At 36.1% G+C, this 15,190-nt stretch overlaps 1 protein-coding gene across 4 annotated transcripts in view; it reads right to left on the bottom strand.

Annotated features, from left to right (window-relative positions):
- Window positions 1-15,190, bottom strand: part of ELF1 (E74 like ETS transcription factor 1) — a 108,522-nt gene that overhangs the window by 7,063 nt on the left and 86,269 nt on the right. For 3 of the 4 annotated variants that reach the window (XM_042927314.1, XM_042927312.1, XM_042927316.1), the window contains exons 4-8: window positions 11,509-11,616; window positions 9,716-9,883; window positions 4,522-4,605; window positions 3,747-3,939; window positions 1,093-1,542 (exon numbers count right to left, since the gene is read on the bottom strand). In XM_042927314.1, the coding sequence (XP_042783248.1) occupies window positions 1,093-1,542; window positions 3,747-3,939; window positions 4,522-4,605; window positions 9,716-9,883; window positions 11,509-11,616 (1,003 nt within the window). The remainder of the gene's footprint in view (window positions 1-1,092; window positions 1,543-3,746; window positions 3,940-4,521; window positions 4,606-9,715; window positions 9,884-11,508; window positions 11,617-15,190) is intronic. The other variant, XM_042927318.1, reaches the window with a different exon arrangement.

Below are 15,190 nucleotides of genomic sequence, written 5' to 3'. Positions count from 1 at the left end.
AGTTATCATACAAAACCAATAGGACATAGAGGAAAATAAAACATTAAAAAGAAAATAGATAAATAAGCACTCCTTTAATAACAGTGAAAGACTGATCCTTCCTGTCCAATTAAAATGGGACAAATGTAACCTTTCTACTCCTTGCAAGTCAATTTTCACGATGCCACAAGTTTAAATGGACCATACAAGGAAGACTAAAACATCTAACTCTGTCTTGATTCTGGGTAATGCTTCTTACCTCAAGATCAACAGAACAAAAATCCAGCATTTATATTCAGGAATATACAAATGTTAAGACTGAAGTCAGCTAATAAAAATAATCAAAGAATCATTTTTATTATATTTGGACGGGCTCCTATGTTTTATTGTAATTCACATTCTGGAAATTCATGACCGTAGAAAAAGAGAATGTTACAAATGTCCATCTAATTTTCTGCCTTTCCTCTTTTTCCCCATTCTACATCAATGAGACCAGTCCCAAATGCTGCAAAAGACCAGTTTAAAGCAGACAGGGTTTTCTTGATCAATTTGTTGTTTCATCTTTCCCAGGGTTATGAGATAAATTTGATTTGATTGCTATAAAACTATTTTTCCAACTTCTGCTACTCTAAAAGCCCAAAAAATTAGATTCTTGGCCTCTTTGAACTTTAAAACTGCTCCATGATAGGATCTTCTCAAGGAGTAATGTTGTTTCTTCGAACTCACTATATTCCAGAAGGTCATGATTGTCAATTTATGTTAAATTTTTACAGCTTCTGACTTTGAAAGGAAGATCTGAAACCATTCTCTGGAGTTTCTAATATGTGGATTGCTTCTTGTATGATCAATCCAATCGTACAACGGTACAGTAGACTAGACTTAACAGAATAACATCAAGTAATGTCAAAGTTTAAAAATAAGGAATCACTGATAGAATCAGAGGATTGATGTCATATACACTGCTGCTGAAAACAATCTGTTGAATAAGATTTCTAGCTTGAAATCAATACAATTTTTATTCTCACTTCTGAATCCTAAGGTATTTAACTAATAATGGCTCTGGTCAGAAACATTACATAATGAAATGCATCAATAACTTTATAGTTTTCTCACCTAATACTCTGAACGGAAGAATTTAATGTTTCATCCTGCATGCTACTGGTTACGGTTGCTTCTCCTTCTGGGACAGCTTGTACTGGCTGTACTACATGAATAGTCCGGAAGAGCTGGGTGGGATATGGAGACTGTGTGGGCTGCACTGTCCTCAGAACTTCTGATGGCTGTGCAGCTTCTGCAGGATCTTTGGGTTTTGTAGCTTTAGAATTTCCCGGCTTTAGAACTGTAGTGGCTCCTCCTTTTATCCCTGGACTTGAGGATACTCTCGATCTGCTTGCTTGGCTCCTACTTGAAGTAGTTGTTGAAGACAGTGATGGATCTGAAGACTCTATGCTGGAACCTGGATCCTCATCATCTATATAAATAAGATCTTTTGGCATTTCCTTGAACTGATACACCAAGCGCTGACCTTCTACTTTTGCCAGAATACCCCTTTGGTAATAGTACCTATTCAAAGCAGACAATTTTATCAATATTTTATTCAATTAAACATAAATTAAAATGATATTCAACAACATTAAAAATTCCCTAATAATAACAGAGTCTCAAGTTGGAAACAAGTAGGAGAAGAATTTCAAGATGAAGGGTAGTAACTTTATATAAGATAGTATAATTAAACATATTGTTTTCTTTAAAAAAAATTGTTTTTAATGTTTTTATATTTGAGAGAGAGAGAGAGAGCACAAGTAGGGGAGGGGAAGAGAGACAGAGACAGAATCTGAAGCAGGATCCAGGCTCCAAGCTGCCAGCACAGAGCCTGATGCAGGACTCAAACCCACGAACCATGAGATCATGACCTGAGCCAAAGTCTGACACTTAACCAACTGAGCTACCCAGGGGACCCTTCTCTCTCTCTTTTTTTTTTTTTAGTGTTGATTTATTTTTGAGAGAGAGACATAAAGAGAGAACACAAGCAGGCAGGGGCAGAGAGAGAGGGAGACAGAGAATCCAAAGTAGGCTCCAGGTTCCAAGCCGTTGGCACAGTGTCCAACATGGGGCTTGAACTCATGAAATAGCGAGGTCATGACCTGAGCCGATGTTGGACGCCCTGCTGACTGAGCCACCCAGGTGCCCCAAACACATTCTTTCTAAATATATATAAAACACACATACTTACATAGAAAAATCCTTATTGCTAACTAAACCTAAAACCAGTTCTGATGAGGAGATTGTTGATAAAGTATATGGATTATACAGTGAACTATCTAGTTCACTTTTCTTCATCTCCCCTTCTTCCAACTTGCCGGAATACTCAAATCTACTACAAACCTCAAGAATTTAGGGGCTTTGTGTGGCTCAGTCGGCTAAGTGTCTGACTTTTGGTTTCAGTAAAGGTCATGATCTCATGGTTCACGGGCTGGAGCCCTGCGTTGGGCTCTGTACTGCCTTGTGGAGTCTGCTTGGGATTCCGTCTCCATCTCAGAGAGCAGGAATTAGAGAAGGGAAGGAGCACAGAGGGAGACAGAGGGCCCAAAGTGGGCTCTGTGCTGACAGCAGACAGCCCAAAGTGGGGCTTGAACCCATGAACCCTGAGATCATGATGTGAGCCAAAGTCTGACACTTAACCAACCGAGCCACCCAGGCACCATGATGATTGCTACTTCTAGTAAATCTTTCTCAAATAGATGTGTATCTCGAGAGAGAGAGAGCACAGAAAAAACAAACTAATAGTGAGCTTAAGAATAAAATGATACCCTAGTTCAAAATTTCACAGTATCTAACATTATTCTTGAAGCATTTATTCAGATATACAGATCATATCTGAGATTTACATTTAAAATCTTGGGGCACCTGGGTGGCTCACTCAGTTAAGCATCTGACTTTGGCTCAGGTCATGATCTCACAGTTTGTGGGTTTAAGCCTCACATCAAGCTCTGTGCTGACACTCAGAGCCTGGAGCCTACTTCAGATTCTGTGTCTCCCTCTCTCTCTACCCTCCCCCACTTACACTCTGTCTCTCTCTCAAATAAACGTTAAAAAAAAAATTAAAGAAAATAAATAAAAATGCACCCTCTTATTAAGTACCTGCATTACCACTATTTGTTAACTTTGTGCTGAATTCAAGTTTAATGGCTCCAAACATATGACTCCTGTGGTCAATTTAAATTTCTGTTGATGGTTTACATTTTTTAGTCCCTTTATAAGGAAACTGTCTGTTATTTGCATGAAAAATTTTTTTTGAAGGAAAACATTTTCCTAGATTGGAGTCAGATTTCAATTTAAATACACACTGATTTTTTTTTTTTTTTTTTTTGAGAGAGAGAGACAGAGAGGGAGGGAGGGATGGAAGGAGGGAGGGAGGGAGGGAGGGAGAGAATGAATGCATGCACAAGGGGAGGGGCAGAGAGAGGGAGACAGAGAATCCCAAGCAGGCTCGAGGTTCCGCACTGTCAGCACAGAGCCTGACCTGGGCCTCAAACTCAGGAACTGTGAGATCACCACCTGAGCTGAAACCACAAGTCAGATGTTTAAGCAACTGAGCCACCCAGGCACCCCAAAATACATAGTGATTTCTGTAAGTTGTGTGGTTTTAGTAATTCAATAATAAAATTCACCATTTTTGTAATCCTCTAACTTTTTAGAAGTTACCTACTTTGTAGTATTTGGGAAATAATATTCTTAACACAACAAACTACAAAAGCTTCATGTACCTGAGAGCTCTTCCCATGGTCTCGTAATTCATGTCAGGTTTGTTTTTGTGCTTTCCCCACAACCTGGATACTGCTTTGGAATCTACCAGTTTAAAAATGCCTTTTTCTCGCTGGGTCCATTTGATATATTTAGGACAAGTAGCTTTGTCCTGGAGCAGTGCCAGTAAAAACTCCCAAAGATAAATTGTGTTTCCTGAAACAAAAGCAATTTCTGTTGAACTGATTACAATTTCATTTGAAAGAGCAAAATTAAACACAACTAAAAGTCTTATGTAAGATGTCTGGACAGAGCAATCTTGGCAATTAGATTTGTGATAACTTAGGGAGGAAAAAAAAACACTTTGAGAGGAATTTTTTCTTACCTCTTTAAGAACCATTACCTAAGAAAACCAGTGAAAAAGAGTTATACAAAACATTCAATAGTTGTTCTTTTTATATCAGAGCAAATGGATTGACCTTAATTTTTTTCATATTTGGGCTGCAGTTATGAAAATATGAGAACTTCAAAACAGTATTATAAAGTGTCTATGAACTGAAAGGCTAACCTGGCTGAACTCTCCCAAGAGACTCATTATTAAATGAAAGGACACACAGGTACATAAAAAAATCTCTTGAATGGAAAAGTGCCAACTGTACTTTATAAGCATGTGGCAGCAATAAGATCCATTTCAATAAGTCAAGAGAGCTGGTAGTTTTTCTCACAAAATGCAGATATTTTAAAGCAATCTAACTGTTACTTGACCTATAAGTATTACAAGGAAATTATAGTACTTACCCTTACCATCTTTATTTTTCTTCTTCACAGATATGTTTGGTGTAGTGGCTGGGGAATCTGGTCGTGGAGGTTTTGTTTTTCTCCCTGAAAACAGAACAGCTCTGTGTAAGTATCTGCCCTCAAAAGTGAAAGAGAATGAACAATTTAGCTGTTTATAAATGCTATTTGGTCATTTATCTTAAATTTTAATGCTTTATACATGGATCACACATAATGGTCTCCTAAATGCTGTTTACTCAAAAGGAAAATAACTTCAGTGAAATTTTATCATTAGCGTAGGTTAGAGCACAAACACTTTTATGTAGGAAATGATATATCAGCTCATTTATAAAAATAAGGTTAAGTTTAAAACATTATATCTTGTCTTTGAGGGAAAAAAACTGACAGTGCTTTCTTAAAATTTGGGGGAACATTCTTGATGTTGATAAGACTGGGGCTCAAAAAATAAGCCATACAAATTTGTCTGTTGGTTACATAAGCTTTTTATGGTAGGAGAAGTTGACTTTTAGCTTTTCTCACATCTGCATACACGTAGTTCTCAAATACTAGAAACGTCCCAAAACTTTAGAGATAGAAAAATATGTGAGGCAAAATTTTGGTGAACCACATAGTCTATTTTTATTTTCCTATGTATTTTTAATCATCTTATTTTTCTGTATCTCTTTTAATTCACACAAAACAGTTTTGCACATTATATATATCATAGTTATGCTTCATTCAATCTCTAAACAAGTCCATTCCAACAGTGTTAAATGTAGTTTGTGCAACCTTAGTCTGGCTCAACCAACTATTCTAAAGCCTTGTTTGTGATCTTCTTTTGCCATTTCTCTAGGAACACAACTTGGTGGCAATGTTGCCTGAGATTTAGGTTGAGATGATCATGCTGTCCGAATAGACTACCATTCTATACATAAGAACCAATGAAGATTAAGCATAAATGGACACCTTAGTTAGCATATTTTATCCCAACATTCTTCAGGCTCTATCTGGTCTAGGTCACAAGGGTAAGTTCTGGATTAGTGCAATGTAGAGCAAGAACTTAGAAGAACAGAATTCTAGAGATAAAGTCATTAGGTTAAGAACACATCCCCAAGCTGAATAGGAAACATTTCTAAAGGTGCATAAGAGGATCAAAAACAGATCACTTTTGAGGAGCCTGGGTGGTTCAGTTGGTTAAGCATCCAACTCCCCTGCTCTCACAAAGTCACTCTTCAGGCCCTTCTTAATGCATAAATATAAAACCTAGTCAGCCAGGTATCGTGACTTCCATCACTGCAGGAATCTGCAGAGAACAATTCATGAGGCAGACACCTCTGGGTGACTACGTTAATGATAACAAATATTAGAAGTGAAGATATTAGAAATATTAGTTAGCTCCCATCCCTCCTACCCTCTTATTTTATGCTTTCTATTTACCTACCTTTTCTGATAACATCATTTTCTTCTTCCCACTGTTTTCACCACTAGTTTCAGTCAAGACAGAGACTGTTAGTAAACCTATCCAATATCCATCCTTTCCATTGGCTTCCTTACTATTCAACATGGCAATGTGAACAGCTTCATGTGAGTTATACATTAGTTGGGTACAGACTTTTTGGTTGACAGTTATTTCTTCTTAATACTTTGAAGATAGCCAACACTCCCATCCTCTACTGGGAGCTTCTAAGCTGCCAATCTAAAAATCAATCCTCTTCAAGTTTCTCCTCTGGTTGGTTCGTTGTTTCTTCTTCTTCTTCTTCTTCTTCTTCTTCTTCTTCTTCCTCTTCCTCTTCCTCTTCTTCTTTTTTTGGGCGGGGCTAGGGGAGTGCTGTGTTTTGCATTTTTTTCTATAATGTATTTAGACCTGGACTTCTTTTAGTTATGCTACTCAGGATTCACCATGCTGGGATGTCACCTTGGAAAACTCTCAGTCATTACCTTTGAAGACTGCCTCCTCCTTGCTCTACATATTCTCTTTTTCTGGACCTTTGATCAAACATGTAGACCTTTTCATTCAATCCTTACATCTCTGACTCTTTCATGTTTTTTATTCTACATCAGATCTATATTGGAACTCATTAATGCTTTTAAACAGTGACTAATCTGTATATATATAGGTTAAACCTATATATTATGTGTTCTACTTGGTTCCTTATGACATCAGTCTTCCACTATTAATTAGGATATTAGTCTTTCACGTTAAAAAGAGCTTTACAAAGTATAACAGATATACAATAAATTGCATATGGTTAAAGTCTATAAGTCGGTATCTTCCAACATGTTTTTACCTGTGAAATCATCACTATGTTCAAAACAGCATATCCTTCCCTCCCAAAAGTACTTTGTACCCCTCTGTAAGCCTTACATCTTACCTCTCCCACTCTGCCCAATCCAAAGATAACCAACTACTCACATATTTTCTGTCATCATATATTAGTTTGCAGTTTGCACAATTTTATATAAATAGAAACATATATATTAAAAAATCTGGCTTCTTTCCAAATTGGCATAATTATGCTGAGATTCATCCATTTTTGTTGTATGTATCAATAGTATACTCTATTTTATTGCTGAGTGTTACTTCATTGTACAGGTATACCACAAATTTGTTTATTTAATCAGCAGTTGATAGACATTTGGGTTGTTTCAAGTTTGGGGCTATTATTGCAAAGAAAATTGCTAAGAACATTCATTCATGCATACGTTTTTCTATAAATGTATGGCTTCATTTATTTTGGGTAAACACTCAGTAGAAGAATGGCTGGGTCACATGTTAAGCATGCATTAAATGTTTTAAGAAATTGCCAAACTGAAAAAAGAAAGAAAGACAGAAAGAAAGAAAGGAAGGGAAAAAAGAAAAAGAGGAAACAAAGAGCGACCCAAACAAACAAAAAAATTCTCTATGCAGTAAGGTGGGGTAATCATAGGGCTCACCCTCATTTGTTTCCTGTTTCTCAGAGATCACTTGCTTTTGTTGACTGATATCCACTTTTTAATAGCACTGTTTCATACATTTTGTCTGTATTTTCAAGTTGTTTAAATAGGAAAGTAAATCCAGATTCTGGAGATTTTTTAATTAAAATTTTTTTCCAGCTTTATTGAGATATAATGACATATAATTGTGTATCTTTAAGATGTACAATGCAATGATGTGATACACTTCTATGTTGTAAAATGATTACCACAGTAGGGTCAGTTAATATACCATCACTTCACATAATAATTACTTGGTTTTGGGGGTGTGAACATTTAAGATGTTAGCAACTTTCTCTATTAGCAACTTTTAAATATATAATACATATTGTACTGTTAACCAAAGTCATCATGCTGTACATTAGGTCCCCATACTCATTTTATACCTGGAAGCTTATATCCTTTATTGACACCTCCCCATTTCCTCCTCCTAGCAACCACCGTTTTTCTCTCTGCTTCTAGGAGTTCGGCTATTTCAGATTCCACATGTGAGAGCACACAATATTTGTCTTTCTCTGACTTATTTCACTTAGCATAATGCTCTCAAGGTCCACCTATGTTTTTTAATGTGCAATGAACATGGGAATGCAGGTATTGCTTTGTTATCTTATTTTCATTTCTTTTGAATATATATATCCAGGTGTAAGATTGCTAGGTCATATGGTTATTTGTAGTTTTAACATTTTGAGGAACCTCCGTGCTGTTTTCCATAGTGGCTGTACCAATTTACATTCCCACCAACAGTGCACAAGGGTTCCTTTTTCTCCACATCCCTGCCAACACTCATTATCTCTTGCCTTTTTGATGACGGTCACTGTGACAGGTGTGAGGTGACAGCTTATTGTGGTTTTGATTTGCAGTTTTCTGACAATTAGTGATGTTGAGCATCTTTTCATTACCTGTTGGCCATCTGCATGTCTTCTTTAGTCTATTCAATGTCTATTCAAGGCCCTCTGACCATTTTTTAATCAGTTTTTTTGTTGTTGTTGTTTTTTGCTATTGAGTTGTAGGAGTTCTTTATGTGTTTCTGAATATTAACCCCTTATCAGATATATGGCTTGCAAATATTTTCTCCAATTCTGTAGGCTGCCTTTCATTTTTTTTATGGTTTCTTTTGCTGTGCAGAAGCTTTTTAGTTTAATGTAGTCCCACTTACAATTTTTTCTTTTGTTGTCCCCAAATCATTGCCAAATCAGGTTCTGTCATTTCATGTTGTCTGGAAGAAGACGTTCCACCCGGTATTTTTTAACAGTCTCATTCTTTGACCTTGTTTTTCATACTTTTGCCTTAATAATTGCAGTCATATTCATGAAAGTTTGTATTTGATAATTCGACTGTCTTAAGTTCTTAGAGAAGTAATCCTACACTCATTCTATGTCTTCTGCTTCTCATTCAGGAATTATCTTCCTTATGTATTCCTTAATACTGCAATGTGAGCTCACCTCAACAGGGCTTTATTTGAGGAAATTCTGTGCAGCTCAGGTTAAATGTAGGACTTGCCAGAGCAGTTTTACAAGAGCTTTTGCCTGGTACCCCAAAGTTATTACCAGCCTGGGTACACTTTTATGTTAATTATGTTAAGTATGGCTGGGAATGCACAAGTGCCTTGGACATCAAGACTGACATAACGTCTCAGCCCTTCAGTGTCAGTTCATTCTTAGTGTTTCTATTTCCCTCTTCAGTTTTGGCTCTTGGATTTACCCTTACTTTTATGTGAAGTTAAGTTACTGGGTGGTTGGTGATTAACCAAGATATTAAACTCAAAATATTATACAAGCTGGAGTAGAATCAGAAGGCAATAAAATGGAAAGAGCGCCAGACTTTAGTATGCAGATATGGTCCTAAATTCGTGAAAAGTTAAAAACTCCCTTTAAAATTTAAATCTAATTAAAATCTAACATTTTCCTCTTCAATTACTTACCTGTTGATTTCCAATTCATTATTTTTCCCTCGGGAATCTTATACTGGAATCTATGCTAGTGGTTTTTCTAACTATGTCCTTTGGAAGGAAGCTAACTTCCCTTACACCAACCTCTTTTTGAGTTTGGATAAAAGGGTTTAGATAAAAGGTTGAGGCTTTAATTTTTTATTGAATCTAATATGGAGATGTACCTTTTATGTTTTGTACCCTCATTTTTTATTATGTGAGTTTTAATTGGTGTAGAAATATCCTTGAATAAACATTATGTTTAAATTCCACTTCAAGACTTGACTGTTTGCCCTAAACAAATTAACCACCCACCTTTCTTTCTCTTAGGTTGTTCTGGCGACGATGTTCCTGGTGAGTGTGCATATGTCTCTTGAACCTGCTGAGTTTCCACCACTTCAGGAATCCCATCTAATGTGACGGATACATGGGTGATTGGGGCAACAACAATGTCATCTTCAGATGAACTAAATATATTATTATCTAATGGAAATAAAATAACTAATTATAATCAACTTTGTATTATCAAAATAATTTCATCACATAACTTCCTGTTTCTATGAAGATTAAAGTAGAAATAAAATCATGAAATCTAGTCTCTTTTTATTTCTTCTGTGCTAAATCAGACACTCTAAGTCAGACCAGGCTTGACAGGACTAATTCAATGCCTTCTCTGACTTCCTATCACCAGTCAATCTTGTTTCTCTTCTCCATTCTTCTCATTGCTGCTAAAGTTATTCTCTGAAACCCAAGTCTGGTTTGACCATATTATTCATTCTATAAAACTTTATATTCTGAAAATTAGAAGAAGAATAAAATTGACTTATTTTCCCATAGTTTACAGGGGAAAAAAGATAAGAAAACCCAAACTCCACAGCATGCCATGTGAAGCTTGCACAATTTGGATCAAACCTACTTTTCCAATCTCATCTCCTGCCTACCAAGAAGGCAGCTACACCAAAGCTATACTTCAGCTAAACCAAAGCATTTTTATCCAAACATTTCTCTCTTTTTTACAGGTCTGTGTCTCTGGCTCAACCCATTCTACCTTGAATGCCCTTCCCTATCTCCTCTAGCCACTAAAAGTTTATCTTTTATATCCCAGGTTAGAAAACTCCTTCCATAAAGCCTGTCTCTGATATTTCCAACCAGAGTCCTCTTTCCTTCCAGAACATGCTGCTATCCCTCCCACGGCCTTTATTTTTGGCTTTTACAGTTATTTACATAAATATCTTCAAAATTAATCTGTGAACTGGAGGAAAAAAATAGTATCTGTTCATTCGTATATCACATTATTGCCTAATGCATTGTCATGCATACAGAAAATATTCAACATCTTAAACTGATTTAGTAATAATTAACTTAAATTAATAAATTAATGAGTTTGACTACTTTCTTGCCAGAAGAGCTCAAAGGAGAACATGGATTTAGAAATAGATGAATAGGGGCACCTGGGTGGAACAGTTGGTTAAGTGTCCAACTCTTGATTTAGGTTCAGGTCATGATCTCATGGTTCAAGATCGAGAGCGGAAATCAAGCCCCGTGTCAGGCTCTGAGCTGACAGAGTGGGGTCTGCTTGGGATTCTCTTTTTCCCCTCTCTCTCTGCCCCTCCCCTGCTCACATGTGCACACATACTCTCTCTCTCAAAATAAATAAATAAAATTTTAAAAAACATTTAAAAGCAGATCAATAATGTGGCAGTGAATTTTTTGCCATGAGGTGTTAGAAATTTTTCAATTAATTTTTGCCTATTCACTAGTGAATACCTATAGAGATCATTAAATTATAATAGTCTGGGCCATAAATACCCTAATACTTCTACCAATGAGGTTAAGAGAATAAATTCTGCAAAATCTGCTGACGACTAAATACTTTTTTATTCCTGAAGATCTCACTCTCCAATTTTTTTTTTTAAAGTGTTGTTTACCTGAATACTTTAGTGAAGGTGTCTCAACTAATACTGTACCCTAAAATGTACTTGGGACACAAAAAATATAAAAACCTAATCTCTGGTCTCTTGGTATTTACCAACTCTAATAACAAGCAATGGCAAGAACAACTTTTCAAAATATATTCACATGAACAAACCAAACACATGAACACTCACTTATTCGTTTTTCATCCAACATAGGGCCAGGAGAATCCATATTGAGGAGTGCCTCAGCAGCCTCGATTGTTTCAATCGTTTCATCCCCATTATGACAGGAGGCTTCGACTACAATACATTTAAAGAAAACACAAGTTAGCTTTAAGACATCTATTGCTCTAAAACACAAAGATGTCTGGATACATCACTTAATAGTTCAGTTTATGTATACACTTTGTATCAACAAATAAAATCTGTACTGAATATGACTCTTAAGTATTTCTCTACTTCTTTTTCTTTAAAAAAAAAAATCACACAAGGGGTGCCTGGTTGGTTCAGTTGGTAGATCATTAGACTCTTGATCTCGGGCTCATGAGTTCAAGGCCCCATGTTGGGCTCAGAGATTATTTGAAAAAAAATAAAAATTAAAAAACTATAAAATAGAAATAAAAAACTATACAAGATATGGGGTTTTTATTACCAAACAAAAACCTTTTGCAAGATGCTGAGAAGTAAAGAATAAGCAAAATAGAGCTCACATTCTGGAGGGAAAGCACTAGTTGTTTCTGTGATAATTCTTATTTCAAGAATAAATAAGACAGGCACGGACTTCAGTAGAAAGGGTCCAGGAATAATAGCCAGAAATCTCAGATGTGCCACTAAACTAGTATGTCACTGGGCAAGTCATTTTGTGCCCACAGATTTCATATTAGAACATGATTGAGTTGATATTCTCAGGTCCCTTTCAGCTCTACCACTGACTTCAATTCTCTTAGTTAACTAACAGGAATGAACATGAGTCTGTTAATCTCCAACTCTTTTCCCATTCTTCTATGACTGAATTGGTACCATCTCTAAAAAGTTTTAGTCATAGTCACATTATTAGGATCTAACCACCCTTTGATAATTAGTATTCTGGCACCATTCTCCTCTAGTGTGTACTGTAGAACACTAATTCCCCGACTGTGGATTTGACCTAGACCAAGTATTTTAATGTTCTTAAAAAATATTAATATGTAAATGAAAATTTAATCCAGGTACATGCTAGATACTTGACACATCTCTGAATCCCAGAAAGAAGTCCAAAATAGTTTCATAGTGAATTCCTGGATGGCTTTTAGTCACTTAGCTCTAGCATTAGCACCAAGAAAATACGTAAAGAAAATACATAAAGGCATAAATGCCTTCTTTTCATGGATAAATTCAAGATTCTTGAACGTGATATTCATCATCCAACATCTCTTATACCTCCTCCGTGCTATATTCCCCCCTCAATATCTGTGGGAAAAATCACACAACACTTTTAAGTTTGTATGTGTATGTATGTATGTGTGAATATAAAATCATGACTTTCAGATTCAGGGTTGGATTGAGAGTATGTAACTTGATTAATAAAAGCCCTTTAATTTTACACAAGATTAAACAGTAAATATTAAACAGTAAATCTAAACACAGTACTTGAAGTAAAAGTTCTTTGTTCTCAAATGAATGAAAGTGATAACTTACACACTGTACTACTCTATTCCTATTCAATTCAGAGAAGCAACAAAATCATCTTCTTTTTTATTAATGCTATAAACAGATTTTTAAGAAACTGATACGTCTTTGAAATTTAGCTTAACTTTGCATTAGAATATTATATCACTTATTATCCTAAATATTTTTGAACCAGTTCATTCTATCTTTAGATCAAAGATCTTCAAGAACCTACAAAATTCTTAACTGACTCCAAGTGCCTAATTGGCAATATTGAATGCCTAGCTTTCTTGAATAACTGTACTTGGAAATGTGGAAGATGCAATAGTATCAGACATGACCTTTTTCCTTGTCTATTGGTAATGGTACTCAGGTACTATCTAAGAAAATAACAAACTGATTAATTTTGTGGTACAGAATAGACTGACTAGAGGCATACACACTTATAGGCAACATATATCCCTGTAAGTTAGGAAAGTTTTCTGAAGAGATAGCCCTAAGCTGAGTCATTTAAGACAGGATTTAAATATTTTGAGAGGAAAAGAGACAAATTAAAGCAAGAATAAAGTAGAAGCAAGGGCATTAGAATAAGTATTACACATTCAAAGAAAATGAGAGAACTAGTTAATGCCATTATAAAAGAAAATGTGCAACTGCTAAACACTGTTATAACAACAGCAGATTAGTTAACTTGCTTTTATACATTAATTTGGTTGACTGCCTTCCCAAGGAGGAATGGGAGTGGAAGGGAAAAACTGCTTGAAGCAGCAAAGAGCCGGAACAATTCCTGAAAGATGAATACAAAACAAAGAAGTTCAGGGTCATAAACTAGTCAGCTCCTCTCAATATAGGAAGAAACTCCTAACAAAGAATATTTTGTCTCATAAGATAATGGTTAACACTGGGAGTCCCCACAATCTGCCAAGCCATAAGAGAAAATATGGAAGATGTATCTGCAGAATTCCAAATTTGAGCTAGTATCCTTAAAACCAAATATCTATAGGTCACATGGAAGTCAAGGAACAAGAAGATAGCCAAAATAAAAAGAGGCAGGATTTTAAAATAGCTTTAAAAAGCTGTTTTCAAAGGCTTTAAATTTCCCAAGTGGTCCCATTTCTGAATTATTACAAAAAGGATCCAAGAGAATCTGAATAGATTGTTGGCTAGTTTTTTAATTCTAAAAGTATATGTCCTTTTTACTTTCATGTCAAGATGCACAAAACTTCATTAGGAGACTAATGATAGATAGAGACTATAGTCTTCATTAGGAGACTATTTCCCCTGATTATAATGAAAAATAAATCAATTAATTTTACTGCCATATTCTATAAATAGAAATACGTAAAAGTCCAATTCCTCCGTAGTAGTTAAAATCAGAAAAGATAAATACCTCACAAACTCTAGCAAAGTGATTAAAAGCAGAGCACTGTAACACCTCTTATTAAAAACTTAAGTGTCAGGGCACCTGGGGGACTCAGTAGGTTGAGCGCCTGACTCTCGGTTTTGGCCCCAGGGATGTGGGCCACAGATCAAGCCCAGCATGAAGCTTTGTGCTGAGGCGTGGAGCCTGCTTAGGATTTGCTCTCTCTCTCCCTCTGCCCCTCTCCCGTATGCTCCCCCCAAGTACTGTCATGCATGTGTGAAAAGCTCTCTCTCTAAAAACAAAACAAAACAAAACAAAACACCTCAAGCCTCCTGAGGGCACCTGGCTGGCTCAGTCAGTAGAACACATGACTCTTCATCTCAGGGTTGTGAGGTTGAGCCCCATGTTAGGTACACAGATTACTTTAAAAAATAATAAATATAAAAACGTAAGCCTCCTATTTAAAGTCTTGTAAATTTAAAGCTTAATAAAAAGCATATTATGGGTGCCTGGGTGACTCAGGCGTCCGACTCCTGATTTCAGCTCAGGTTACGATCTCAACAGTTAATGAGTTCAAGCCCTCCCTCCCCTTACCCCTCCCCTCCATTCAGGGCGCTATGCTGACAGCCCAAAGCCTGCTTGGGATTCTCTCCCCCTCTTTCTCTGTGCCTCCCTTGCTTGGTTGCACTCTCTCTCTCTCAAAATAAATAAATTTAAAAGAAAAAAGAAAAGAAAAAGCATATTACTCCCTTTGTCAAGGCTTTGAAATTCTATGAATTGAGGAAAATGAACTACTAAAAGTAAATTTTTAAAAAATCCAGCAAATAAGGCACAAATAACTCCATAATTAATTACCAAGTTCCA

Source organism: Panthera leo, chromosome A1 (assembly GCF_018350215.1).
Source record: "Panthera leo isolate Ple1 chromosome A1, P.leo_Ple1_pat1.1, whole genome shotgun sequence".
Lineage (NCBI taxonomy): Eukaryota > Metazoa > Chordata > Mammalia > Carnivora > Felidae > Panthera > Panthera leo.
Note: the sequence above shows the minus strand (reverse complement) of the source record. Positions and strands in the feature narration are given on the sequence as shown.